General features: G+C 54.9%; 13 protein-coding genes across 13 annotated transcripts; 7 read left to right on the top strand and 6 right to left on the bottom strand.

Annotated features, from left to right (window-relative positions):
• Positions 1-3: 3 nt before the first annotated feature.
• PSY2 (Psy2p) lies at positions 4-4,383 on the bottom strand (the record flags this gene model as incomplete). The annotated part of the gene is made up of 8 exons (XM_076675243.1): positions 4-952; positions 1,031-1,245; positions 1,340-1,701; positions 1,770-1,893; positions 1,965-2,926; positions 2,995-3,072; positions 3,131-3,433; positions 3,495-4,383. The coding sequence occupies 8 exons, from the start codon at positions 4,381-4,383 to the stop codon at positions 4-6; spliced, it is 3,882 nt and encodes a 1,293-aa protein (XP_076537327.1).
• A 768-nt stretch (positions 4,384-5,151) lies between these two features.
• JCM15063_003321 (phosphatase inhibitor 2 family protein) lies at positions 5,152-6,104 on the top strand (the record flags this gene model as incomplete). The annotated part of the gene is made up of 3 exons (XM_076675242.1): positions 5,152-5,377; positions 5,464-5,757; positions 5,848-6,104. 3 exons carry the CDS (start codon positions 5,152-5,154, stop codon positions 6,102-6,104), a joined length of 777 nt encoding a protein of 258 aa, XP_076537326.1.
• Positions 6,105-6,583: 479 nt separating this feature from the next.
• Positions 6,584-9,719, bottom strand: FRQ1 (frequenin; the record flags this gene model as incomplete). The annotated part of the gene is made up of 13 exons (XM_076675241.1): positions 6,584-6,715; positions 6,797-6,930; positions 7,009-7,098; positions 7,168-7,295; positions 7,365-7,389; positions 7,533-7,708; positions 8,435-8,657; positions 8,746-8,798; positions 8,874-8,954; positions 9,014-9,093; positions 9,156-9,252; positions 9,317-9,437; positions 9,509-9,719. 13 exons carry the CDS (start codon positions 9,717-9,719, stop codon positions 6,584-6,586), a joined length of 1,551 nt encoding a protein of 516 aa, XP_076537325.1.
• Positions 9,720-10,223: 504 nt separating this feature from the next.
• JCM15063_003319 (uncharacterized protein) lies at positions 10,224-11,780 on the top strand (the record flags this gene model as incomplete). The annotated part of the gene is made up of 6 exons (XM_076675240.1): positions 10,224-10,472; positions 10,532-10,567; positions 10,693-10,814; positions 10,889-11,000; positions 11,071-11,128; positions 11,209-11,780. The coding sequence occupies 6 exons, from the start codon at positions 10,224-10,226 to the stop codon at positions 11,778-11,780; spliced, it is 1,149 nt and encodes a 382-aa protein (XP_076537324.1).
• Positions 11,781-12,187: 407 nt separating this feature from the next.
• On the bottom strand, positions 12,188-12,807 carry IMP2 (endopeptidase catalytic subunit; the record flags this gene model as incomplete). The annotated part of the gene is made up of 3 exons (XM_076675239.1): positions 12,188-12,293; positions 12,378-12,602; positions 12,707-12,807. 3 exons carry the CDS (start codon positions 12,805-12,807, stop codon positions 12,188-12,190), a joined length of 432 nt encoding a protein of 143 aa, XP_076537323.1.
• A 523-nt stretch (positions 12,808-13,330) lies between these two features.
• On the top strand, positions 13,331-14,174 carry HRT1 (SCF ubiquitin ligase complex subunit HRT1; the record flags this gene model as incomplete). The annotated part of the gene is made up of 8 exons (XM_076675238.1): positions 13,331-13,411; positions 13,474-13,500; positions 13,571-13,609; positions 13,679-13,691; positions 13,761-13,805; positions 13,862-13,917; positions 13,989-14,056; positions 14,144-14,174. The coding sequence occupies 8 exons, from the start codon at positions 13,331-13,333 to the stop codon at positions 14,172-14,174; spliced, it is 360 nt and encodes a 119-aa protein (XP_076537322.1).
• A 432-nt stretch (positions 14,175-14,606) lies between these two features.
• On the top strand, positions 14,607-15,445 carry FIS1 (Fis1p; the record flags this gene model as incomplete). The annotated part of the gene is made up of 5 exons (XM_076675237.1): positions 14,607-14,628; positions 14,786-14,962; positions 15,039-15,140; positions 15,207-15,284; positions 15,354-15,445. The coding sequence occupies 5 exons, from the start codon at positions 14,607-14,609 to the stop codon at positions 15,443-15,445; spliced, it is 471 nt and encodes a 156-aa protein (XP_076537321.1).
• A 303-nt stretch (positions 15,446-15,748) lies between these two features.
• JCM15063_003315 (uncharacterized protein) lies at positions 15,749-16,221 on the bottom strand (the record flags this gene model as incomplete). Its single annotated transcript, XM_076675236.1, has 3 exons — positions 15,749-15,982; positions 16,060-16,080; positions 16,156-16,221. The coding sequence occupies 3 exons, from the start codon at positions 16,219-16,221 to the stop codon at positions 15,749-15,751; spliced, it is 321 nt and encodes a 106-aa protein (XP_076537320.1).
• Positions 16,222-16,483: 262 nt separating this feature from the next.
• Positions 16,484-18,283, top strand: JCM15063_003314 (uncharacterized protein; the record flags this gene model as incomplete). Its single annotated transcript, XM_076675235.1, has 3 exons — positions 16,484-17,266; positions 17,352-17,584; positions 17,659-18,283. The coding sequence occupies 3 exons, from the start codon at positions 16,484-16,486 to the stop codon at positions 18,281-18,283; spliced, it is 1,641 nt and encodes a 546-aa protein (XP_076537319.1).
• A 53-nt stretch (positions 18,284-18,336) lies between these two features.
• SWT1 (mRNA-processing endoribonuclease) lies at positions 18,337-20,121 on the bottom strand (the record flags this gene model as incomplete). The annotated part of the gene is made up of 2 exons (XM_076675234.1): positions 18,337-19,895; positions 19,965-20,121. 2 exons carry the CDS (start codon positions 20,119-20,121, stop codon positions 18,337-18,339), a joined length of 1,716 nt encoding a protein of 571 aa, XP_076537318.1.
• A 361-nt stretch (positions 20,122-20,482) lies between these two features.
• Positions 20,483-22,685, top strand: JCM15063_003312 (uncharacterized protein; the record flags this gene model as incomplete). The annotated part of the gene is made up of 5 exons (XM_076675233.1): positions 20,483-21,280; positions 21,352-21,409; positions 21,476-21,696; positions 21,787-21,902; positions 21,995-22,685. 5 exons carry the CDS (start codon positions 20,483-20,485, stop codon positions 22,683-22,685), a joined length of 1,884 nt encoding a protein of 627 aa, XP_076537317.1.
• A 373-nt stretch (positions 22,686-23,058) lies between these two features.
• JCM15063_003311 (uncharacterized protein) lies at positions 23,059-24,480 on the bottom strand (the record flags this gene model as incomplete). Its single annotated transcript, XM_076675232.1, has 3 exons — positions 23,059-23,175; positions 23,250-23,725; positions 23,802-24,480. 3 exons carry the CDS (start codon positions 24,478-24,480, stop codon positions 23,059-23,061), a joined length of 1,272 nt encoding a protein of 423 aa, XP_076537316.1.
• A 515-nt stretch (positions 24,481-24,995) lies between these two features.
• Positions 24,996-26,121, top strand: THI80 (thiamine diphosphokinase; the record flags this gene model as incomplete). The annotated part of the gene is made up of 5 exons (XM_076675231.1): positions 24,996-25,128; positions 25,188-25,378; positions 25,462-25,704; positions 25,783-25,906; positions 25,997-26,121. 5 exons carry the CDS (start codon positions 24,996-24,998, stop codon positions 26,119-26,121), a joined length of 816 nt encoding a protein of 271 aa, XP_076537315.1.
• Positions 26,122-26,201: the final 80 nt, after the last annotated feature.

The raw sequence follows: 26,201 nt of genomic DNA, 5'->3' as shown, positions 1-26,201 counted from the left end.
CGGCTACCCTTTGTCTGCAGTTGGACTGCTCGCTTTTGTAGGTGACGTCGTGGTTGCAGACGAGTCTTTTGTCGTCGATCGAGTATCGAACCCAAACTTCCAGACTCCTTTTTTGCCTTCGTCCGGCTTGACTGGGGTAGGTTTCGTCAACGAAGTCCCAAACGCAATCTTGAACCCGCCGGCCTTGAGGGGGGTTGCTGCTGTGGCTGAATCCGTCGTGGTCGTACTGCTAGGTGACTTTGCCTTGGTGGTGTTTGCGAGTGGCGAAGATGTCTTCTTGACCGATTTCGACCTCAACAGTCCTCCGAGACCTTCCTCCTCTTCCTCCTCCTCTTGCTTGCGTTTGAAGGCTCCCGGTAATGGAAGCGGCATCGCCGCCAGTGGAGGATCCTCTTTCGCCGTCGTCGTGTGCTCTTGTTCCCTCACAAACCCTCCCTCAGGCAGGGTATCGCCTTTGGCCTGATCTTGCCTGCTTTCCGCTTTCCGATCTTTGTCTTCGTCTTCGTCTTCGTCCATGTAATCGACAAGTCCGCCGCCGCTCGTTTTTGTTCCCGCTCCCGTCGCGCCTTGGGGCCACGTCTGACTTCTGGGCAGACTCGAACCACCGTTCGTGTCTTGATCCTTCAATTCCTTGTCGTCCTCTTCGCTACTGACCTCGTCATCGAGTTTCGCCCGTTTGCTGTCGTTGAGGGAACTCGACAGTGCAGGATTCGAAGTCGTTTCTCGTTTCCGTCGAGACGAAGCGAAATGAAACGAAGTGTCAGGGGTCGCTCGGTCGAGGGGTTTCCCCTTCGTGTCCTTGACATCCTCGTCACCCTTCTTCGTGTCTTCTTTTCGTGATGCATCGCCGTCGTCGTCGTCGTCGTCGTCTGTGTTAAAGTACGATTCCTCCTCGAGATCCATTCGACCCGAAGCGGGCCAACCCGGTTTCGACGTTTGCCGTTGCATCGCCCTGAAATTTTTCCAATCGAGATATCCCTTGTCAGGTTCCGGTGTGTGCGGACAAGATGAGGCCAGAGATACAACTCACTCGGACATGGCTCCCTTGGACCCATTCCCGCCTCCTTCTGTGCCCGAGGATGAGTCTTGTTGCGCAGACGTCAAAGTTGTAGCAGGTGGTGGAGGTTCGTTGTTGATCTCCCACCGCGACACAAGTCCTTCGAACGTCTTGAACGACGGGGCGAGACGTCGAATCGAATCTCCGCATCGATCCATCAAATGGTTGATCAATCCTTTGGCGTTTGTCTGAATCAAAAATCGTCCAAACAACCAACAGGGTCAGAGCGCGGTTACTTCAGAACGAGTTGCGACGGAAAAGAAAAACGAAAGAATCCCTCACGCTTCGAACGTATTCGAAAAACTCGAGACAAGCACTCCCGAGCAAGTTGTCGCGGTCTTTCTCATCTTCGGCCGTCTCGACGACACATCGTACGAGATCGTGCTTGATCAGGAAGCGATTGTAAAAGTCGTCGTTGCGCGCGACACACGCTCGCAAGAACCGCAACGCGGCGAGCCGGAGATGCGTGTGACGAGTCAAGCGCGGTCGGGGCCGTAGTAGGTGAGAGACGGATTTGGCGAGCTGGGGCGAAGAGAGGATGAGGTATTTCGAGCGGAAGGAATGGTGCGCGATGAAGAAACATAGTAGGTCGCATAGGTGAGAGAGCAATGCAGTTTGGGCCGATTGCAGGTCGAGTTGAGGAGCTGATCAACGTGCAAAACCCAGGTCAGCGTGATCGACTGGCTCTTGATGAGCGATCCTGGACACGCACCAGAGGTTGGACGTTCAGGCAATTCGATCAGTGGCTGCAGGAGCGCCAGGATATAGTGATCGTAGAAATGCTGAAGGAACTTCTCCGCTTCCGGGTCTTCCGCTGGCCGTAACCGTGGCGGTGCCTGTGCGTGTCGCGACCGGTCAGATTCGAACCTCGATGAAGGCAGAAATGACAGGGCAAAGTATGACATACCTCTAGAGGACCGCTGTCTCCAGCAGCATCAACCAATACTCTCAACGCTTCTGCCAATTGCGTCTTGATCCCAAGATCTTCCTCGACTTTGAAAGTCTCGATCAGACCTCCGAGCATCGTTCGCTCGAACCCGGTCTTCTTGGATCCTTCATTCGCGGTTCCTGAACCATTCTCACTCTCGGGTCCCGCACCCACTGTATCGTCAGTGTCTTCCTCGCTCGTTTCCTTGTCCTTCCCTTGTTTGAGACAATGTGCTCGAACATCCTTGGCGTCAAGATCGACCACGCTCATCCAGATCGCGATCACTTGCGCTCGCAACCCGACATCCTCGAGCTCGTTCGCGAACCTGAGCGCGTTCTCGAGCGCGACGAGCAGTCCACGTTCCACCAGCGTTCGATACAGCGATGTCCGGAGCGGTAATTGGAGGTTCTTGGCCATCTGGGTTAGCTGCGTCAGGAATTGGATCGCCTGTTGTTGTCGTAACCGGCCGATATCGGATCCGGAAGTCGACGAGTCGTTACGTGTCTCGGCTGCAGTGTCGTCGTGGCCATCGAGATCTAACCGCGGCTTCTTGCCAAACCGTTCGACCGACTCGGGCAGTTCAGGTCCGATCGTCGTGCGTTTCGGCCCAAGTTCCCGCTCCTTTCCTTTCCCCTTGTCGACACTTGTTTGCGAGTTGGCTCCGTTGAGAATCTCGAACACGTCCTTGATCAGTTTGCGCTCTCCTACGACTTCGTTGACGATCTCGACTTCGTTGAAATAGATGGCAGAGTTGAGCATGCTGAACGTCGAGTCTTCGAGGATCCTCGCAAGGATCACGTCTTTGAGATAATGTAGTCGGTGAGTTTGGTGAATCTTGGAGAGGAGAGAAGCCGATTCGATGGGAACGAGCGAAATGAACGCGTTCGGAGACGAGAGGTGCGATTTGTACGATGCTTTCATAGTGGGAAAATCGGGATCATCTGTAGAAGGCGCGTCAGGATGTCAGTTCTCGCTGTCAGCATCCGATCTGTGCGGGATAGCGACTTGCATTCGAGAATTCCTGCGACTCCGAGAATGATCTCGTCTTTGAGAACGGTTTCAAAGATCGAGTTGTCGTTCAGCAGCACTGTACACCGGGGAGCCGTCAGTGCTGATACCCTGGCAAGGGAAATCGCAAGACTGACGGATATTCTGCATGACCCGACACAACGCGTGCAAATCGTCCAAACTCTCGAGGTCCTCCGCTTCCTGGTGGACAGCAATCAACTTTTCGATAAACGCACTCTTGACGATCTGCAACGCGACGCGTTCGCGGCTGGCAGCTGTGCGCGAGAGGGCTCGCAGCGCATTCTCCAAGTGAGGGATCGATCCGAGCGATGGGGTAGGAAGTTGCGTGGCCGCCGACGACGCAAAATTGGCATGCATTGGAAACGCACGAGGAGACGAGAGCGAGGGCGAGGGTGAAGGCGAAAGCATTGCTTGTTCGGCTGAAGAACTCGAAACAACAAATCAGCAGCGGATTGACACATGCGGAGCGATTTGACACACCTGTAAACCTGCGCGCGGCTTTGATGAACTCCCACATCTCGGCACAGCCGGTACTGGTAGCGAAACTGAGCGCCATTTCCATCTCGTCTCCGTCGCCTTCCGGGCGCTCTGTCCATACAATGAGGGTGTCCTGTTGGCGCTGGTAGCCACCGACATCGAGCGTCTGACCATCCTCGCCCTCGAGGCACTCCTCGTCATCGAATTCTTCCGAGTAGCCCGGTGGGTACGGCTGAACCCTCGTTTTGAGGATCACGTCGCGCTCATCGTCGTCGTCGTCGTTCAGTCCGTCCTCGTCCTCGGATTTCGACGAGGTCGAGGGCTTGTCTGCTTCCGGGGATGCCGCATCTGCCTTGGAGGGCGACGCGACGGTAGGACTCTGCTTCGGTTTCTCGCGTTTGACGACGATCCACGCGCCTTCGTGTTCGGGGTCAATCTTCTTGCGTTTCTTGTCGAGTTCCTCCATGTCGCCTGGAGGGCTGTTCTGCTGAATGAGGACGCCGCGACAAGTGCCCGTGCCGAGGTCGACCCAAGCGTCATCTTTCAACTTGTACACCTTGACGCGACGACTCGGCGGATGGTTCGAGCCGTGTCCAGCTGGGGACGACGATGCAGCGCTACTGGGCGACGATGACGATGCCGATGCGGGCGAAGACGAGGTCGAGGTTGCGGGTTCGCCCTCGTCGCGGCGAGGACTACGTTCCGGAGTAGAAGGCCCTACGGCGGGCAGCTCGGTCGTCGTCGTCGAAGGCGAATCGGGAGTCGGAGTCGTGATCGGTTGAGGCAACGCGACGGCGTCGGACGAGGATGAACTTGAAGTCGAGTCGTGTGCACCCGCCTTCGCGTCGGTGGGCATGGACGACGCAGGTGCGACGGAGCCATCCTCGGGCATTGCGAAGGTTCAGCAACGCGGCTTCGGCTCGAGAGCTGCGATCGGCGGAAAAAGAAGGGGGGGAGCGAGGGTGAATGGATGCAAGCCGGCGCAACTCTCAAGTTCACGTCAACCTCTCACGTAGATCGACGCCAAGCGCGCGTCTCATCATACTTCGCTGGTATTGTCCCGAGGGTCTGCGCTACCTTGAGGCAAATACGAATGGACGCGGAACGGTTCGGGAACTGCCGTCACGCGCAATATTGATATCGGATACAACTTCAGTACGCGTGCAAGTCGCGCGACCATATCGCAAGCACACGCGTCTCTGGCCAGCTAGCGATCGCCCAGCACACAGGAAACAGGATTCTGTAGATACGGGGATCCGACCGCGTCGACGTTCAGCGCGTTCGCGGGCCGACAAGTTTCGACTCGCTCGTCCTGCAGTCGACCAGCCGTGTGCGCCCTTTATGCCCTCGTAACCCTCGCTTGCGACGGCCTCGAGAGTGAACTCGCGAGCCGACGCAAGATCGGACCAGGCAGCTGGCTTGATGTAGAGACACATCTTGACAAATGCAATTGGTCCCAATTTACGCGAGCGACCCTCCCTGCGAGACCAAGATGGCCAAGTGGCCGAGGTAGCGTTGCGAGACGGAAGCGAAAACAAGCGGGGTTGACGTCGACGGGTGCAGCAACATTGGTTGACGTTCAAGTCAAACTTGGTCGCTGCTGCTCCTTCTCCACCCCTGATCTTTCACCTCAAAGACAATGCAGAGCGACTCTCAGGCCATGTCGACGTCTGGCTCTTCGACTTCGCGCGATCGAGCCGCACCTCCTCGCGGGATTCTCAAGAACGCCAACTCGACCCCGTCATCCAACGCAAACGGACTCGCGTGGGACGAAGCAAACTTGTCCCTCAACGAGGTGCAGAAGGACAGTACAATGAAGATCACTGAACCCAAGACTCCCTACGTGCGGTACAACGCTGAAACAGATGAAGTCATGGATCTCGACAGTCAGTCATCTCTCCCCCCGCTCTCCCTGGATTGCTCCCTCTCTCGAGCGTAGCGATGACTGAACCTGTCTGCTGCTCGTAACCAGAGATTCCTGGATTCGAACTCGGTCAAACTTCGCTCCCAACCACTTCCCCACATTCACCTCCTGACGCTGCTGCTCCGGCTCGTGCCGATTCGAATCCGAGACGAGGTAGTTCGGGATCAGAGAAACTCGTCAGAGTGGAACGTACCAACAGTTTCACGTCTCCTTCCGATCGAGACTCTCTCGCGGGGTCGAGTGCGTCTCGATTGGATCCGAGTGGGGGACCGACACAGATGAACCTCGATCGAGTGTCGAACGCCGACAGTGATGATGACGACGAACCCGCAGATGAAGAGAGTGAGTACACCTTTCCCACCCCGTTCCTGCAGAAAATAAGTTTGAAGGAGAACCTGAACCCTTTCTTCTTCCATGGTCCTGCTCTTACAGCGAAAGAACACCGCAAACAGTTTGCCCAGAAACGAGGTCGTCATTACAGTAACGAAGCGGAAGCGATGAAACGCGCTCAGGCACTACTCGCGAACGAAGACGATGACGAAGACGAGGACGAAGCGGGACGAGGTCGAGGATACGAAGACGCGATCGATGACGAGGAAGAGGAAGACAGTTTGCCTCACCTGTCTCACAACGACGTACCTCCAGTGCCGACGATTCCGCCTCGATTCGAATCGAATGGAAACATGTGAGGCTTATCTCTGCTGAAGATTTCTGCATGAGCGAGCGTGATGGTCGGGGAAAGACGTGTTAGTTGGCTAGGCCAAGCTCCTTCCTGTCAGTTTGAACCTGCAATTTGCCTGATCTTGATCTCTTGTTGTCTCGAAGCCAAGCTTCATGGCAATTTCGGCGTCGGCTGCCTGAACTTTCCTCTCAATTGCGACTTCTCTCAATCGGTTCTACTGCCTGTACTACCTAGACGTCTGCTTACCTTGGCTCGCATGCTAGAGGACTATGCAACAGAGGATAGTTTTGTTCCATTTTCATTCCTGTCCGAAAGCGTCGAGGAAGACTGCGCCAATCGGCAGACCTGCACCTGCGCTGCGAGTAAGCAGAGAGACAAATATAGACAGAGAGAGGACAAGATTGGTTTCATTCGAATAGTAGGTTACAGTGGTTACGAAGAGCGAGAGTTTGGAAACAGCCAAGATCAAGTTACTGTGGAACGTCTTCAGACGAGTCCATCGTAGAGCGAGAGGGCTTGGACGATCGTTGGATCCTTCTTGGATCCTTCCTTGAACTCTTCGAACGTGAGCTGATGATCCTTGTTGAGATCCATCAAGGCGAAAATCTTGTTCACTCGCTAAATACAAAAAATCGCAAGAGATGGATCGAATGAGCTCTCGCATCGCAACAAAGTACGAGAGATGAAAGGCAAGTTTACCTTTTCAGCGGTATCCTCATCGGCAGGCAGTTTGACCATGTCGCCCGTCATGTCGTAGATGGACTGCACAATCTTGAGCATCTCGTCGTACGTGATCAGACCGTCGTTGTTGATGTCGTACAGTTGGAACGCCCCTGTAGAAAGGAACAGGCAGAGGAGGAATCAGGAATCTGGTTGAGAGTAATGAGAAATCATCGGTCCAAGCAACGTACATTGTAGTTTCTCGTCTAGTTTGCCTCGAGATGTGATTGACAGTGCGCCAATGAACTCGCGAAAGTCGATCGTGCCGTTGCCGTTCTTGTCTGTTCACAATTATGGATGTATTGCGATGAGCAAGTGACAGTCCTGGGCTTGGTGAGAGGAAGACTGACCAAACACTTTGAACACATGTTGGGCGAACGCTTTCGGGTTCCCGAACGGGAAGAACTGCTTGTAGATCCTCGCAAACTCTTCCTGGTTGAGTTGACCCGAAGGACAATCTTTGACAAAGCCTTTGTACCTGTCAGAGGGGAGAAGATACGAGGGTTAGGCCTAATTTCCAACAATGTAGAGGAAGATCGCGTCTTGCCATTGTTGCAGTTCCTTTTTGTCGACTGTCGTCACACGAGGTAAAGTCAGTTGTCTGCTACCTGAGTCCGGTCGAGGGGTGGTTTGCGCCGAGAGAGCCAAGGAAAGAGGCAATTCGCAAAAAGCGGTGCAGCGGAAAGGGGGGCAAGGGGTTCGGCCTCTGACTGACAGTAAGTGTTCTTCTGGAGGTCTTGCAGATCCTCGGGCGAGAGCTTGGATTGAGATTTGCCCTGGAAACCGCGATGAACGAAAGCCGTGCCACAAGCGAGAGAGGAACGGCGGACAACCGAAAGAAGGATGATGTGACGAGCGGGGTAGATGGGCGAGGCGGCACAGAGAGAGCAGCTAGCGTTAGCGACAGGGCATCAGCGCGGATATGAAGGGCAGTACGTACCATCGTGAACCTTTGCAAGCGAAGAAGCGGACAGAGACGAGCGCGGGAACCGAACAAGAGAGTTGGGTCAACTCGAGGATCCCATTCATCGCTGTTCTCGGCCATGCTCTCGTCTTGCTGCACCGCCTTCCGCCTTGACGAGACCGACTGCGTCCAGCTATCTCATCACCCAGCGCTGCGCCGAACTGCAAAGCTCCGTCACGACTCGAATCCGGTGCTTCGTCTCACGAGCGTCGCGCAAGACCCCGCCATCGTCGCAGCCGAACATCGGTCTAATCGCCTGCGGACTCGGAACGCTGTCCACCTTGCAATCCTGCTCTCGCAGGCTTCGCTTTCGGCTTCTTCGGCTTCTTCGGCTCGTTCGTGTTCGAACTAGGTTCGCTTTTTCTCCCCGACTGCAGCCTTGCGAGCGAGAGAGTCTCGAGAAAGATGTGTGCTTGTCATCCTCAGTCTCGTGCACCTCTCGCTACAATGCTCGCGTCAGAACGGGATTTCCGTGCAATATCAGTCGCATCCCTCTCTTGATTCAGCGATCTCTCTTCCAAAGACTGCACCCTTGACAGGCAGATACGACCTAGTCGGAGCTTCTCGCTGGCTGTTTACCGTTCAGATCAGTGTATTTTCGGGGACAAGCCTTTGATTTTCTTCGTTTCGCTTTACAATTCGAGGACTTTTACTTCAGCCTTGACCACTTTCTCCGCTCCTCGTCCGAGCTATCGCTTCCACTGCTGATACTTGAAGTTGAACCTTGTCGTCTTGATTTGCTCAGTCGTCCCCGTCGAATCGAATCGCGAGTCGCCGCGTTCCCGGCACCTTTCTTTGCTTCGATTGATGAAGGTCGAGAGCGACCTAATTCGAGGATGAACCCTTCTTGCAGCTGTTGCCCTCCCCTAGGTCCACCTGGTGTAAAGTGGAGGCAGCGAATAGGTCAGTCCTTTGCGGATGCCGGACAGCCTGGAAGGGAGAGCAGCGAGACAGAAAAACTTGCGCGTATATCGATACAGTCGGAACCCGAAAGCGAGATGATACAGTAGGACGATTCTAGAGTATATTGAATCGACACTTGTAATCATCATGCAGAGTCGCGAGAAGAGAGGGAAGAAAAAGGCAGCTTACGCGACAGACAGAATGATCAACCAATTCCGGTTCCACCGTGACGCACATTTCTCTATTGATGCAGTCGCTGCGTTGAGAGTACTACAATATTTCATTCGGTCAGCCTAGAGCTCGAGACTATGATCAACTTGCGAATTCACCAGAAGTCGATAAAGCTTGCTTTCTCTTGCAGGAGAACGTACAGGACGAGCGCGAGAATCGCATAGATCGTCGCCAAGAGCTATACTTGCAATGGGCTGTCACCCTCGATGCGCAAAGAGCAGTAGAGTCAAGCAGACTCACTGTCGAGATCAAGCACAACAGCCTGAGCCATTTTGCACGCGGTGGAGGTGCTATCGGGCTGGGCTTGGGACCAAACAGGATGACACCTGCCGCAATCCTGCGCGAGTTTGGGTATAGATCAGGTCTCTGGAACGAGGGATTGAGATAGGATAGCACGATACCAGGCAGGGAGACATGCGCTACTGCCCATTGCGAGCGCGATAAACAGGATCGCTGTCACGCTCGTCGCGAGCTCACTCAGACGAGGGGGTCCAGTCACGTACAAGACAATGACGAGGCAGGCTGTATTAGACAACGGTGGAATGGTCAGATGAATTTGCGCTCGTTGTGTAGCAACCTCGAGCTAGACTGACAGCCGATACTGAGACATCCTCCTCCCACAAGCCCAATGATCACGTTGATCCGCCTCAAGCCCCACAGCGGGTCGCGTGATGCGTCTTCGTCGCTGAAATCTGACTGATCGCCCGCCGAGAGCTCCGAGCCGCTAAAGTCTAAGCTTGAAGCTTCGTCGACGGAAGCGGTGTATCGCGCGTCGCGTCCCCTCGACGCGCTCGATCGGCCCATATCGGCTGATGATGGCTGCTATCAAGAGCGCACGTTGATCTGAGTGAGCGAAGAACACGGTTCGCGTCCGGAAGCTTCCGCGGACTGTGCTGAGCCAGAGATGTTTGCTCCTGCTCCGGGCCTCCGTTCCGCCGCGACTCCAGTACAGTAACAGGCGCACGTTCGTGCGTTGGAAGAGACGGGTCACCCTACGTCATGGTGTGCAAAGCAAGGTTTCGGGGGTTCCGGAGTATGTCGCAAATTAACCTCTCTGGACGAGCTAGAGCAGCGTGAGCGAGTGGCGTTTTAGGACCCATGCTAGAGCCGAAAGCATGGCGTCGAAAGTCAGAAATGAGTTGATCGAGCCATTCTTCGCGACGAGCGAGCTCCAGTTCTCCAGATGCGCAATTCAACTCTAACCTCTTCGCTTTGCCATGACGACAAACAGGCTTCCTCTGTTCTGTGGTTCTCCTCATCATCTCTCTCGCACTCATCTGCCTGAGAAGCGCACCGCTGCCTTTCACCATGGGATCCACCTACGACCACCCTTATGCGAACATTCACCTCGACCTCAACTTTCCGGCTCCCACACCCCCTGGGTCATCCTCCTCGTCAGCATCGCCCTCGTCTTCGTACCCGTCCTCGAGTTCAAGTTGCAGCGACTCGTCGAGCGCCTATCGCGATGGACCGGCGTTGCGCCACATCAAGGATCACGCTCAACTGTCCTCGCTCGGGAGTGGCTCGCTTGGTGGGGAAGTTTACTGTCCTCATCGCGTTCGTCACACTCGCTGTGAAGCTCCTGGGACGGTATCCAATGGTCTCGCGCTGCGCAGGCGCGGCAGCGAAGGCCATTTGTGCGATCATTGCCAGTCGGTGAGTCCCTCTCCGGCTTCTTCTCTTCTCGAACTCTATCTTTCGCTTCGCGAATCATTGCTCAGTTAGCTTCCTTTATTGATTGGGGGCTTTGCTGATGACCGCATTTCTCGTATACCAGATCGCCGACACGGAAGTCGCGCGCTTCTTCGAAAGCATCGAGTCGCTCACGGTACGGGCTCCAGGTCGAGTCAAACAGATCGATACGACTCGCCGTATGAGCCAACAAGACCCTCCGCCTTGGTACGCACCCGCTTTCTTGAATATCATTGTCGCGGTGAACTGACATGCTCAACTGCATCTTTTTGCGTGTGCAGCAACACCCATTACCTCAGGGGGAGGTGTGCGACGGGTGCCAAGTGCCGCTACGGACACGAGTACGAGCTCAATGCCGCTCAAATCGAAGAGATTCGTCGAGGCGCGAAATGGGTACGCTCTCCCATTTTGCGTCACTCTGCTGTCATGATCGTGGCTGACTAACTTTTTGTTGAGTGTCTAGCATCCTTGCAGCGCAGCTCAGCACGGACTCGAGTGTGCCGAAGGCGACGCCTGTATTTGTCAGTCTCATTGTCGAAAGGATCCGAGCGCCAAGCCGAGCCCTGACGCTAACATTTTTCGTCACTCACGGCTGATACAGATGGTCACGGCTGTCCGAAAGGGATCAACTGTCGCAAAGCCGACTGCGCATTCAACGCGGATGTCAACGCCGAGATCATCGACTTGCACGGGTTCTCAACATCGTTGAACGTGTTCAACACGACAAACATGATCTTGCACAATCTGCGCGAAATGCTCGAGCTCTCACAGAACCATCAACGCTTCATCGAAGCTCAACAGCAGCAACAACTTCAACAGCAGCAGCAACAACAACAAGCGCAACAAGACGAGAACCAACACCAGCACCAGCTTCAGCAAGTGCAACAGCAAAACCCGCACTTGTTCCAGCAGCAGCAGCAGCAGCCACAGCAGCACCGACAGCACTACTACCACTATCAGCAGTACCAGCAACAACATGCGAGCGCGACGCCGAACACCTTGTTGGACTACGATACTCTTCAGCAGCTGTGCCACACCACTGACTTTGAGTCGATGCACGACAATTCTTCGGGTGCGAGCTCCAGCACGAGCACCAGCAGCCGCCGTTCACAACCGTCTCCTCGCCGTCGTCAGATTGGCGACTCTCCCGAGTACTCCGAGTTTGCGAACTAGGTGGATTCACCCGTCTGCGGTAACTTTTATTTGTCGGAATGCTTTCTTGATGTCTTCTTGTCTTATTTTGCCTAGAACCTATTTGTATATCTGTCTTTGAGACTTTCACCCCCTTGTCCAACCATGTCTGAACCCCTCCCTCCTTTTCCACCCCTACCAAGCTCTTCCCGCCAAGTTGATCGCTCACTTCTGGACTTTCTCGAGTCTGCTCTGTGCCTTTACTCTCACCTACACCAAAAGATACCTTGTCGTTATCATTTACTTCCCCTCTGCCTATACGGGAATCCTCCCTGAACCCCCTTACAAAACCCGAAAAAAAAAATGCAAAAAAAACCCCTATTCTAACCTTTCGAACCTATTGTGCTTGTGAATAGGCTTATATGATTGCAGCAGATGATGTCGCGGTTCTAGGCGGCGAAAAAGTTGTCGCTTTTCGAAGATGTCGAATTCGAAGCAGGGGGATGATGCACTCGATGTTCCCATCCAGGTTTGTTCGGGATGGGTCCGAACCGTCTACATGGACCAAATCCGGATCAGAACAATGGCGGAGGAGCGAGCAAGAAGGAGAGACACCGAGATTCGGGAGGGAGTGCTCACGATGGAGGCCACAAGATCCAATCAACTCGACTCGTGACGAGTCCTAATGGAACAGGTCCAAACGAATTCGAGTCTCTCGAATGGTACGGTTCGTCACCTTCGATCCAACAGTGTCCTGCCGGAACTCGCAGGGTCGTTTCTGGGTACGGATCGCGAGTCTTGACGATCGATTTCGGCAGGGCGACCAACCGTTTGATCAACAGGGTCGAAGGGTTGATTGGAGACCTTGACGAACGGGAACCCCCGAACAGTGCGTTAGCGAAAGCGAGAAAGAGAAAACGGAGCTCCTGCGTAAGGAGCGAAAACCCGGTGAGACACGGAAATCTCACTTGACAGCGACGACATCGCCGGGTTCATAAGCGCGAGGAGAAGCGTTCTGAGAGGCTGCGAGCGCAACGTAGCGATTCAAGAGGACAATGTCTCTCGTCATGAGCGACGAATCTGGATTCAACGTTGGCTGCGGGTCCTCGATGTCAACTTTTGACCCTCTCGAGTAGCTCGATGGCAGAAACAACGACTTGCCTGCATCGACCTGCGGAACGGAGCAAGTGGGGGAGTTTGGATCAGTCAGCTTTCTCGCCTCGGAAGACGCAACTCGGGCAAAACAGCAAGTTACCTGCCGGTTACGGTTGCTACCGAGTAGACATGTTGTTCGAAGAAGAGCGCGACGGCGGCCCAACCCAATACGTTGAGCGCGCGTTTGACCGGGAACGGACGAGACGAAATGATTGGCGATCCAAGAGGCACGCGGCGCTCAGACTTGCTACCAGAACGGAGACGGGCGAGATTTGTGAACGAGATGAAAGAGGACGAGACAGAGAGCGTCGGGAAGCGAGCGCAGCGGTCCTCTCTTGATTCTCATCAGCACTAATCAACCCGACGGACTCGGTAGACACGATGGCAGGCGAGTCTAGCTCTTAGCTGGACAACGAGCTCGTAGGGCTGACCCTGGCATGCGCTCGTCCGCAGACACGGACGTCGACATGAACGCCTCCACCACAACCGATGCTCCGAAGCGGTTCGAAGTCAAGAAGGTGATACAACTCGCTACCATCAGAGATCAAGTCGAGATGCTGATAGAATCATATCCCCATAGTGGAACGCCGTCGCGCTGTGGTCCTGGGTTCGTGGCCCGAACCTCTCTCGGCTGTTGGATGCTGGCGCTCTCTGACCGGCTTTGATGCCCTCGACAGGATATCGTCGTCGACAACTGCGCCATCTGCAGGAATCACGTCAGTCTCGATCGCTTTTCATCTGCTCTGCTATAGACGACAACTCATCTCCGCTTGTTCGAGGCGCAGATCATGGACCTCTGTTAGCCCGAAATGTCAATGCTGTGTTCCCCTTGCCGAGTACTGTACTGAACAAGGGCACGAGAAACAGGTATCGAGTGTCAAGCTAACCAGGGTAGTGTCACGAACGAGGAATGTGCGTGCCCATCCATTGTCTCGCTGTCCGCGTCTGCCCTTGACTCGAGATCCAAGCTGATGAAGATCCTGTCCGTATGATTCCAGGCACGGTCGCATGGGGTGTTTGCAACGTGAGCGCCGCCCCAGATCCGTTCTATGCCTTGTTACCTCGGTCGCCAACTGATCTCTGTCTCGAGAACAGCACGCTTTCCACTTTCACTGCATCAACCGCTGGCTCAAAACTCGTCAAGTTTGTCCATTAGACAACCGGTACGTTCTCTCTCGCTCTGTGTCCTGTCTTCGCGCCTTTCTCGGTGCGGTTCCGGCTCACGCTTTTCTCCCTCGCGCGCGCGGCAGAGATTGGGAACTTCAAAAGTACGGCAAGTAGACCACCTTTCAGATGCATACGAGGGCAGACTCCGGGTATACCCTGCGCACCATTCCCGTCCTTCGCCTCCGCTTCCGCACTCTCGTGCCCGACATTGTAAGAGCTCTGTCGCCCTCATTCACCGTGTCCCCTCTTTCTGTCGTCGCGTTGGTCTACCCCACCCTACGAGTATCTCTCGCAACCCCTGTTTGTTTCTGACGCAATTTCTCGCTCTCTCTCTCTCTCTCTCTTTTTGCCCTTGCGTTGTTTCGCCTTGTCAATGTATAAACCTCGTCGTATACTTGTGCATGTTCCCCGAGAGAATAGAGCTGAGAAGGAAAAGCCTGCATCGCCCCCGCCGACGACAATGATGAAACCGATCGACTTCTCTACCTCTCGCGCTCGCTGAGATCTCTCCCCACCTCAGACGACCCGTCCAGCACCGTTTCCAAGATGCCCTCCGACGTTCTACCAGGTGCGGCATCTACGAATCTCTACCTTGTCCCTCTGCCACCTCGAGGGGATTGTCTCTTCTCTCTGCGTCTCCCGTCGGGTTGCTCTAGGCACGACCGAATCCGTTGGTACTAGAGTTGCTGATGCAAACGCTCTTGGACGCTTCTTTGGGGAAACAGGTGCGATCGACGCCGCTTCCCCATTGTCGGATGCCGAACTCGCCGTGTTGCGAACTCAGTACGTGCAAGAAACCGAAAAGGGGTACTGTTCGATCCAAACCAAGTTCAACTTTGCGTGGGGTTCAGTCAAGAGTGAGAATCGGATCGAAGTCGCACAAGGCGTTCAACTCCTCATGGGTGAGGAAACGCTTCCCTCGAAAGAAAGTCAGTTCCCACTTTGCTGACGGGGAAAACATTTTGAGACGTTTTGCAGAAATCTATCGTCAGGAACCTGAAAGGAGGAGAGAATGTTTGTATTTCTTGGCCGTTGGACACTACAAATTGGGCAACTATCCTGAATCGAAACGTTACAACAGTACGTCTACCTTTTTCGCGCTCCTTTCTCGACTGTTCTGACTCATCCTACCGCGAAATGAAACAGGTTTGCTGTTGGACAAGGAACCGAACAACTTTCAAGCCCAGTCTCTCAACGCTCTGATCGAAAAGGCAGTCGCAAAAGGTGATCCTTCTCTCGCTCGTCACTCCCGTATGTAGCCTCCAACTGAATGATCCGTGTTGCTCTCGATAGAGGGATATGTTGGCATGGCGATCGCAGGAGGAGTCGCCGCGGCGGCAGGTTTGGTTTTCACCGCTCTCATGGCCGGCAACAGAAGACGATGATTGCCCTCCGACCGATCGCGGGGTCCTCGCAGAGAGATAGCCTCTCCTTGTTTAGTAGCCGTATCCCCCCTTTCCCTGTAAAATTGTAGTCGACGGTGTCGTGTAACCCTATCCACTTTGTCGCTTTCTGCCTGGGAAAAAGTCCTCGTGGCAGTGACAATGTCGGATCTGCGAATCATGCACGCTTTCGTTCAGAGTACAAATATCTCTCGCTGCGCATCATCATTCCTCGGGGAGGAGCGGCTGAATACGATACACGAGTTGTTGCGAAAATGAAAAAGGTTACAACAAAAGCTGAATGTCTTATGCGGCGATCGTCGCACCCGGGAAACATTCTGCCGGAGTCTTCAACTTGGAGTGTTTCGCGGCTGAGGTCACGAGATAGTATGGGTCGGTGACAAGGAAACCACGAATGACAAGTGGGATTGATTCTTCGGTCGACTTACCGTGGTCGCGCAGGATGATTGGCATCGACTCTGTCAGCATGGATTTGCACACGGTGCATTGGATCTGAGTTTTCGGTGCCTTCTTGACCACCTGTATTGAATCGTTCGAATACGAGATGAGGGGGTCAGAACGAGCCGTAAATATGAGGGAACCAAGATAAGACTCACACCTCCTTTCGTGGTATCGACCTGTCGACGAAAGAAACACTGCGTGAGTCTCCGTCGTACAGAGAAAAGAGGAATTGAGGTATGTCAGGGCGGTACCTTGATACCCATCTCCTCCTTCTTCTTCTGCTCCCTTGTTCGTGCGTCTTTCTTGGAAAGTCCCATTCTGCAGGGTAGGTGTTGCAATCAGAGGTGAGACGAAACCTCCAACAAGTTGAATGACGGCCGAGACTCACTTGGTTCAAGTTTGGACGAGGCAGGTACAGGAAGCGTAGGTCTGGAAAAAGATACTGGAGAATCCGCTTTGCACAGTCTAGGGGAGCGGCGGTCCTTGGCGAACAGTGCAGTGGAGAAGGAGAGAAGCGAGAGCGTTTGATCAAAAAGTTTCATCTTCTTGCCTTCCAAACCTCGGCACCTCACAACGATCATGGCGAAACGAAAAGGAGCACAAGGTCCGATCAAGCCTCCCGCGACCAAGAAGGCAAGGTTCTCGAACCCTCCACCTCTCAAAGCGGTCGTCCCGACTCCGACAGATGCTCCCGCCGCAGCAGCTCCACCCGCCTCGAACGAGATCCCGCGCAAGTTTGTCGTGTCGGCAGGATCGTACGAACGACTGTTGTACGGACTCGAGTGTCATTTCGACCCATCGCCGAAATCCTCGACCGGATTCGACCTTCAAGTTGAACCCATCTTCTCGTTCCCGGCGCATCTGTCGTCCCTGCGCACGGTCGCATCGTCCGTCACGACCGACCCGTCAGATGGCACGACTCGCAAGATTGGAGGCAAGTACCTCGTCAGTGGAGGACAGGACGAAGTGATCAAAGTGTGGGACTTGCACCGACGCAAGGAAGTCGGCTCGCTCGAAGGCGACACGGCTGGTACGATCACGTGTCTCCGATTCTGCCCGCAGCGCAACATGCTCCTCTCGGCTTCGTCCGACTCGACCATCTCGTTGTACCGCGTTCGCGACTGGGTCCTCTTGCGCAGTCTCAAAGGTCACAAAGGTCGAGTCAACTCGATCGACCCGCACCCTCAAGGTCGAGTGTGCCTCTCGGTCGGCAAGGATAACAACTTGCGCATGTGGGACCTCGTCGCAGGCAAATCAGTTGCGACGCTCAAACTCGGTCAGGAAGGAGATGTTGTTCGATGGAACCAACTCGGAACAAAGTTTGCCGTCATTTGCGCCAACTCGTTGACTGTCTATGGAATTGTGAGCACAACGGGTCGATCCAACTTTTTCAATTTGCCTCGTCCGGGTACTGAGTTCGTTCCCCGAATCGTTTCTTCCTATACAGGACATGTCGATCCACCACTCGCTCACGGCACCTTCTCGGTTCCACGACTTGCAATTCTCGACCGTCGGCGAGAACGAGTACCTGTTTGTCGCGTGCGAGGACGGCAAAGTGCGAGTGTTTGACGTGTCGAACCCTCCCGAACCCGTCAAGGTCGGTCAAGAGGAAGACGAAACCACGTTCGAAAGTCGAGACAAGATCCGGTTGGTTGCCGAATTGACAGGTCACACGAACCGGTTAGTCACTCTCCCAAAGTTCACTTTTCAGCACCGGAACAAAAGTTCTGAACGTGCGAGATGGTATTTTCCAGGGTCAAGATGATGGACGTTGTTCGAGTCGGATTGCCTCAAACTTCAACCGCTTCGACATCGAAGACGGAACAAGCACCACAGCCTACGACGACAGTGCTCGTGTCGGCATCTTCGGACGGTCGGATCAACTTGTACGATCTCTCAATCTTGTCGACCGTGTCGTCTCCGAGCAAACCGCCGACGAAGAAGAGCAAGAAGAACAAACAACCCCAGAAGCAGGCTGAAGAGGAGGACAAGGCGGCAACAGCACCGACGAGCGCGTTGCAAGTTGAACCGAGTGCCATGTTTGATACCGACAAGTCGAGGTTAACGAGTATCTGTGCGATCGCGTTGATCGAAAAGTCCAAGAAGAACACTGCGCAACCCGTATCCGGCACGACTGAACAAGACAGTGATGACGACGATCAAGAAGATGACGAGGAAGAGGACGCAGAGGACGATGGAGAGATGCTAGACAAGTTTGCGGGAGAAGAGAGTGGAGACGAGGATCAAGATTTCGAAGGAATCATGATCAACCTGAGTGACAACGAGATCGATGAGGATTTCAAGCAGGACGAAGACGAGGACGAGGACGAGGAAGACGAGGAGGAAGAAGAGTTCCAAGGTATCGGACAAGTAGAGTGATTAGATTACTCGTGAAAAAAGGGCTCTGCCCCTCAATCAGAGAACTAAGTATTTCACAAACCCAAGTTGACTGTTCCTACTTCGACTCCCACGAGTCTCAATTCGCGCTCCCATCCTCGTACCAAATCATGAATATCTTTCGTCAAGTTCGTCTTCAAGTATCCCGACAAGAGCACGAGCAACCAGTTCCCCAAGCTTTCCAACAGAATCTCAAACCTGATCGCAGACCATTTCGAGATTTCTGCATTCCTCATGTCGTGCTCCTGTTGTTCGAGAGAGAATGTGGCGATCAACGAAGGGAGGGTCGAATAGAGAGACGAGAGCGCGGTGTTTGACGACGTCGGTCGAGGTCGATTCAGAGTCTGAAGCGAGGTCGACCCGGGAGAGGAAATCGCGAAACGCGAGCTGCGAGGAGAGCGCGGGTTGTTCGGTGATTGTGAAGATGAATCCGCCGGAACCGCCCATCGCGAAGGTCGAACTGGCTTCGAAGATGTCGGTTTCGGGGGTGACCGAGGCGGCGAAGACGCGAGAGGAGACGGCACAGGACTAGAGGGATACAGTGCGTCGTAGCCTCGCTCGCACAATTCTCGCAGTCCTCCATCGTTCCACCATTTCCTGATGACCTGTAAACACGTCGTCGCGTCCCACGCTCTCCAATCTTGCAGCTCTTCCAGAACTCGAGTCTGCTCGGCCGTCTGTCGGTCGGGCAAGCATTCGAACCGGGTGTAGATTGTTTTGTAGATCGGCAACGCGACGAAATGTGCAAACAGCACGAGCAGGTTCGAGAAGATGGCGGTTCGGGTTGTACTTGGCAAGAGCGCGGGAGCATGCGGCGAAGGGTGCAATGGAATCTCGAAGGACGAGTCGAGCATCATCGAACTCGACCGTGCGACCGTGCTTGGAAGTGGGATGGGGATCGCTTTCGCTCGTGGAGGAGAACGTGGAGATGGAGAAAGCGGCGGCGAGCGGGAGGATCGAACTGTTTTAGATGCGACATCTGGAGTCTTCGTTGAGGAGGCTGCTGGCGGGCTCATGACAACCGGAGAAGATGGAGGCGAAGCAGCGCGATGAGAAGGGTCTAGAGTAGCGAGGAGCTTGTCGGGATTGGCGCCTATCCGGTCATCGATGCCAAGTGCGTCGACGATTTCAAACTTGGCTCGAAGCCTGAGATTGTTGTCATCGGACAAAAGGACGACGCGCTTGTGCTGCGCGGCAAAGAATGCAGCGGCGTCGAGTACGAGAGAATCATTGTTTTCGCCCGCGGGGCTTGCGTGTTGCGAGAACAGCGTCTCCGACTTGCGTTGTCCTCTCACGATTGACGGCGGTGTGGTCTTGGGATTCGTCGAGGACGGGGGAGAGATGGCCGACAGGAGCCAGTTGGTCGCGGCTCGTGCGAGGCTGGCGATGCTCGCGTTCATCCTGCGGCCTCGAGACGAGTTCGTCACATGGGGTGCAACGTCAACCGACTTGGCCGAGGACTTGAGGCCGTCGAGTTCGCGCAGAACAATGTGGGGGACGAGGAGCGTCGGCCTCTCGCTCGAAGAGGCGAGTCGGTCACACAATTCGACGAACGAGCGAAGGAGGGGCAGGTGCGAGATGAGGATATTGGTGTCTAGAACAGGGCAGCGTAAGGTCAGCGCAGGGGCAGCGAGCGCGACAAAGGCGAGCAGTTCGGATTCACCCACGACAACGATCAGACCTTCATTGGTGCGCCTTGCGCCAGTGCTGAATTCGAGCGGCAGGTCGATCTGCATGTCTGCGAGTCCATCGCCATCACGCAAAGTCCTGACTGCAGCGAGAACGTCTTGGCTGTTGGGCACGACTTGCTCCCAGTCCATCGCCTCGTCTACGAACTCGTCGCCATGACGGTTTGCGAGGGTAACATGAACCGGCCCGTTTGACCTCGCGAGGTCTGGCGGAGGGGCATACGTCGCTGCGTATGGCGCCAGAGTGAACCAACTCTATCGGATGAGAATGTGGAGAGACAAGACGTCAGGCGCAGGGATCACACGTTGCTGGCTCCCGAGCAGTCCGAGCAAGATGCAACAGGTCGTGAAGCGTATAGGCGAGACTGAGCAGAGCGGTGCGAGCGCGTCGGGTATAGGGGAAATTTCCGGATCCGCGGCTGCATCAACATGCCTTGATCGCTCATCTCGTTATTCGATCAGACTGTCACAACTCGTGTCCAGAGCCGAGTACATGGGCCGCACCGGGTCTCCACGCAAGCAGTCTCCGTCCGCCCGCACCCTATCGAGCCGAACTCCTTCTGCCTTCACTGCGCTCTCGTTCGCGCCTTCGCCTCTCTCGCGCTCGACCGTCTCGCCCGCTGCCAGCACTCCTTCGCCAGAACACTCACAGCCATCGCGTGACTCGTCCCCGATGGCGCCGAAACGCACGATCGACGAAGTGAGCGAACCTGCAACCGCCGGGACTCCCAAAGCGACTGCGACGTCGACCCGGAACAAGCGCCAACGTCAGCGCAAGAACAAGCGAGACGCGATCGCTGCCAAGCTTGGGGAAGAGGCCGAAGATGATCGCGAGGTTGAAGACGGCGAACTCGTCGAGGGCGACTTCTCCGACCTGTTCATGTTCGACACGACCCCGGCTGCCGTCTCGAAAGAGAACGCGTACGTTGTGCAGCCCGACACTGCTGCAGCCGCCTCCGCCTCGCCGACCAAAAAGACCCAAGCGCAAACCGATGACCTCTCGCTCGTGCCGGACCCAGTCCAGGCGACCGAACCCTCGCCAGACGAGACTCTAGACGACGAGAACGATCTCATGAAGGCATTCGCACGCGAAGTCGCCATGACCGACGACGACGACGACGATGACGACGACGAGAGTCAGAGCGAGAGCGAAGACGACCAGGACCGAGATGACGACGACGCCGAGGCGGGAATCGCAAAGTTTACGATTGACGGCATGACCCTCTTTGACGACGAGGAAGGTTTGAAGGAGGCGATCGAGGGCAAGATCATCGACGACAGTTCCGCACCGGTACATCCTTACCTGAACTGCATCGTGTCGCGTTTTCTCATCATGCTGACTCGGCTCGATATCATTCACAGGTTGCTGGTCGGTACTACAAAGAGGCAGACCTGACCAAGACTTGCGTGCTCTGTGGAGGTGAGACTCGGGACCTTCTGCTCCCGCCTGGTTGAACGAGCTCATGTTTCGCTTGTTCCTGTCCAGAATCGGGTCACACGTCCCGCGATTGCACCCACTCTCAGTGTTTCATCTGCGGCCAGATCGACGTCGAACATGAAGCGCGCAACTGTCCCGTATCGCTGATCTGTTCGGCTTGTGGTTCCCGAGGTCATTTCGCGCGAGACTGCGACATCGCCCCAGGTCATGGTCGGTACGGGAACAACTACCGCTGCAGCATCTGTCAGAGTACAAATCACGCCGCGACTGTCAGTTCTTCTCTCTTGAACCTTATCTCATCCAGGTTTCGCGATCTCTGATACAAGGTTGGACTTCTGTCATTTTCGATCATTGAACAGAATTGTTCAACGCTTTGGCGGATATACGACACGTCGGGACCTAAACCTCAGAAACGCAAGATTGTGTGCGCGTGTGCGAACTGCGGTTCGACGAAAGATCACTTCATCGACGACTGGTTCGTCCTGTTTCCTTTCCCCAATTTCCTACAAGGGCACCTTCCCCCGAGAGGACGAGCTCACGAGCGAGAGGAACGTGTGTGCGAAACAGTCTGTTACCTCGAGGACATCCGATGAAGTACGCCGATGCATCTGCGTTCAACCGACAGGCTTTGGGTTCATCTGCTTCGTCCCTCCCTGCGTACTCTGCTGGAGGTCCGACTTCTGCATCAGCGTCGCGGAGACGCAACGGAGGAGGAGGAGGTTACGCAAGCTCGGGAGGAGGAAGAAGCGGTTCGAGGAGAGGAGACGATTACTACGAAGACTCGGCAGCTGATGACGATTGGTTCGCTTCGAGAGCTCGCACCGCACACGCTTCGAGTTCGAACGCGGGTGGGCATCGATCACACGGATCTGGCAAAACGACCTTTTCAAAATCCGGCAAAGCTTCGTACACTCGAGGAGCTGGAGGAGAAGCACCACCGAGAGCGAGTCACATTCATTTCGAAGGGTTCTCGGAATCGAGTCGAGATCGATTCCAAACTTCGAATCACGCAGGAGGGTCGAGTTCGAGAAGCAGTTACAGTCGGGATTCAGGAGGGTCAGGGTACGACAGTCCCCGGGATCGAGATTCGTGGAAGACGAGCAAAGAGGAACGAGGAGGTGCTTCGAGGAGGAGTGGAAATGGGAGCAAACCTCCGTCGTTACTCGATCGAGTTCAGGGGAGTTCGAGAGGGAGCAGCGGGGGAGGAGGGGGAGGAGGTTCAGGTAGAAAACCGAGATATCAGGGCGGGTATGTGTAGAGTTGCAATCTATAAACTCACTACAGGCTTTCTTGTTCTTAAGAAGCTCTCGTCGGGCGAAAGAGAAGAGAAAGAGGAGAGAAAAAGCCCGACATAATCGGCGCCACAAACAGATTTGCACACAAGATACAGGAGCATGAAAGCAAAGGCGATGGAAGCAACAACGGATAGGCAATAGCAGGATACTTTTGACACAGCATGATCAGACCGTTTTTGGGCGATGAGGGGAACCGAGAAGACGACCTCGAAATGATGAGGAAGGGATATGTAGTAGAGACAACAGTTTATCTAGGGTGTAGGAACTCGGTACGTAAAGCACTCGAGGAAAGGGTATATAGAGGACAAGCGCGAAAAGAGGGCGGACCGGCGCCTTTTAACGCAGGGGAGATGCCGGAATAGGTGATACGGGTGAGACCGACGGAAGATTGAGATTCGACTTTGCCGGCATAGCTTCAGGCGAGGCAGAAGTCGTTCGACCTTCACGACCGAGCTGGAGAAGACGCGAAGAGAGACGTCAGTTCTGTGATCGAAACGTTAACGGTTCAGCGCGATCTCACGACTTACTTGAATTCCAAGTTGTCCTCCGGGGTGACAGTGGAAGAATTGGCTGCGTCGATCCTTGCCGTCCTTGGCCCATCCAAGCTTCAAGCGACTGAGCGTGAGGGCGAGAGCATCGCCAATTGCGAGGGCGGCGACGACACTGCTCGTCGGTGCAGGCAGTGCAGAGTCGGCTTCGTCGGTCGTACCAGCTCCTGCCGGACCTCGCTGGGCGGGGAATACACCCGTGCCAGAATCGAGCCATCCATCGCAAGCCCGTGCGAGGACCGAGTCGGGATCGCGCGTGACGGCGACGACGGAACGAAGGCGGGGTCGAATGATGGGCAACAAACGCATGAGTTCGGCAGTGGCGCCCGAATGGGAGATGAGGAGAAGGACGTCGCATGGCGCGGTCGGGGTCGCAGCGTAGTTTGAGCAGTAACAGACGGATCCGATGTCCCCATGCAGGGCTTCGACCGGATGGAGGAATGCAGCTTGGACACCTAGAGCGCGATCGATTCGAGCAAAAACATGAGATTCATTATGCAAGGAAAGACAGGGAGATAAGGCGAGGCTTACCGAGCGAGCAGAACGTGGCTACCATTTTTTTGCCGGCGATTCCACTTTTGCCAATACCGGTGACAAGAACCTTGCCGTGCGCGGGCATATCGCGGATGAGATCGACCACTTGGCGGAACGCAACGTTCGTCCTCGATTCTTGCAGGATCGGGCTTCCCATCGGTCCCGATACGCTCTGCCGCCTCGAGGGATGTGTGTCCTCGTCGAAACCGAAGCCTTCAAAGCTTGACGCCTCCGAGTTTGCCGAATCGAGCTCCTCATCCGACACGATTGGCTGCGATGCGGGCGAGAGTCGGGCAGCGAGCGAGAGCAGAGCGTACGCCTCGTTCCTGATGATCGAAGCGGCGTAGAGCGATAGATCAGTCGTCGAAGGGACGGTTTCATCAGAGATCGCGCCCGATCGAGCAGGATTTGTCGAGAGGAGAGGCAGATCATCGGTTGCAGATGAAAGCGCCGGGAGGAGCTTGGGACGCAGCGCAGGGGACGATTGAAGCGATGATCCGGGCGATCCGGACGATGAGTACGCCAAGAGGGAGGGCGAGGTCGATTCAGAGTCGGACGGCGACGTGAATGCGGCATCAGAGGAGCTCAAGAGGGATTGCGACAGTGCTGCGAGGTTGAACGGCAGCGACGAGTCGCCGGGCTGGCGTAGAAAGCGAGCTGCTGGAGTGTCGTTCATGATACGATGCTAGATCGCAGCGATCGAGGGACGCGGGATGGAGAGAAGCACAAGAGAGCAGGAAATCAATCGCGATACGGAACGCATGCAGATTTGCGTCGCGCGCGCGCGATCGGCGTATGTAGGATGACGATTTTCTGAAAACCAGCGCTGTGCCCTTTTGCATCTGCCGATTCTCACGAAAGCCTCGAACGTCCTCTCGGATCATCATCGCGCTTCGTAAGCGTCTTGCTTAGCCCGAATGCCGACACTCTATCATCAAGCTCTTCGGGATCGCGCTGTGCACTCCGGCGCACGCCATACTGAAACGTTTCCCATCGTTGTGAATTTCTACTCCTCTGCGAGCGTTGATTTACTGTAGATCACCGTAACTAGCTGCACCCACTGTCAGAAAAGTACATATAGGAAAAATCGGAGAGCTCAACCAAAAAGCGTGACTGCGGAATATACGAGACACGAGCGGAACCCGTGTGTGCAGCAGGCTACGGCTCATCACGCGCATCCGAGAACGACAGATGTCGACTGCAACGCAGCTGTGGGACACTGCCAGCTTCCTGACGCGGTCAGAGACTGAACCCTCGACCGCGCTTGTAATCCTCAACACCCCACTCCCGCCTCAATCGCTCTTCCGACGCATGTGGAAGACCGGTAAACCCTAGTGTTGGCTCTCGCGATTGATCTTGCGACTGACGTCAGCCGTTCCGCAGCTCGAGTGAGGTACTGTGCGGATGGAGGCGCGAATCGATTATACGACCGGTTCGTGAAAGGCAAAGGCAAACTCGATTCGGATGATGCTTGGACCGATGACGACGCGAACGAGCTCAACTGGCTGCCCGACTTGGTACTCGGCGACCTTGACTCGTTACGGGACGATGTCCGAGAGTATTATGAACAAAAGGTGTGCAACGCAAGCCCACGTTTGTGCTTTGGTCTCAACTCTCTTGAACTGATCAGGATCTTTTGGCCCACGATCTTTTCCAGGGTGTCGAAGTTAGACGAGATCGAGACGAGTTCTCCACCGATTTGGGCAAGAACGTTGCCGAGCTCGCACGGTTCGAACAAACGCAACCCGCTCCACTGCAACTCGTTATCGTGGGAGGTCTGAGCGGCCGGTTAGACCAAACGATACATACCCTTCATGCTCTCGTTCAACTGGTCGAGAAGGAGAAGAGAGAGCGAGTATGGGCAATAGGGAAAGAAAGCGCGGCGTGTATCCTACCCAAGGTCCGTACTCTCCACTATAATCCGTCTGCGCGGTAGAAACGCATCTAATTTTTCAATCTCACGACATCGCTGTATCAGGGCAAGCATCACCTCCGGATCGATCTGGAGTCGTTTGGCAAAACCTGTGGAATCTTGCCGCTGGGTTCTGCCGAAGCGTACGTGACCACAAGTGGACTAGAATGGGATCTTGGACCAACTTCCTGTCAGTATCGAAACCTCTCTGCCTCTCTTTGGCTCGAGGAAGTATCAAGGCCGTCGCTGACGAGGAATGTGTGCTCGGACCTTGACAAAGACATGTATCCGACTTCTTTTGCCGAAGCAGTCTCGACTTCAAATCACCTCGTACAACCAGATGTAACGATCGAAACCGATGTCAACATTGTCTGGACCATGGAGATTAGAGGCGGTGCGGACTGAGGTTTTTTTCTTTCAATCCATGCGTAAAAATGTAATGTAGAATTGAACGAGAACGTTACGATGCACTGCTGCTCTTTCTT

The sequence above is a fragment of the Sporobolomyces koalae genome (genome assembly GCF_050403365.1).
Source record: "Sporobolomyces koalae JCM15063 DNA, S_koalae_JCM15063T_v1_ctg1, whole genome shotgun sequence".
Taxonomy (NCBI): Eukaryota; Fungi; Basidiomycota; class Microbotryomycetes; order Sporidiobolales; family Sporidiobolaceae; genus Sporobolomyces; species Sporobolomyces koalae.
Note: the sequence above shows the minus strand (reverse complement) of the source record. Positions and strands in the feature narration are given on the sequence as shown.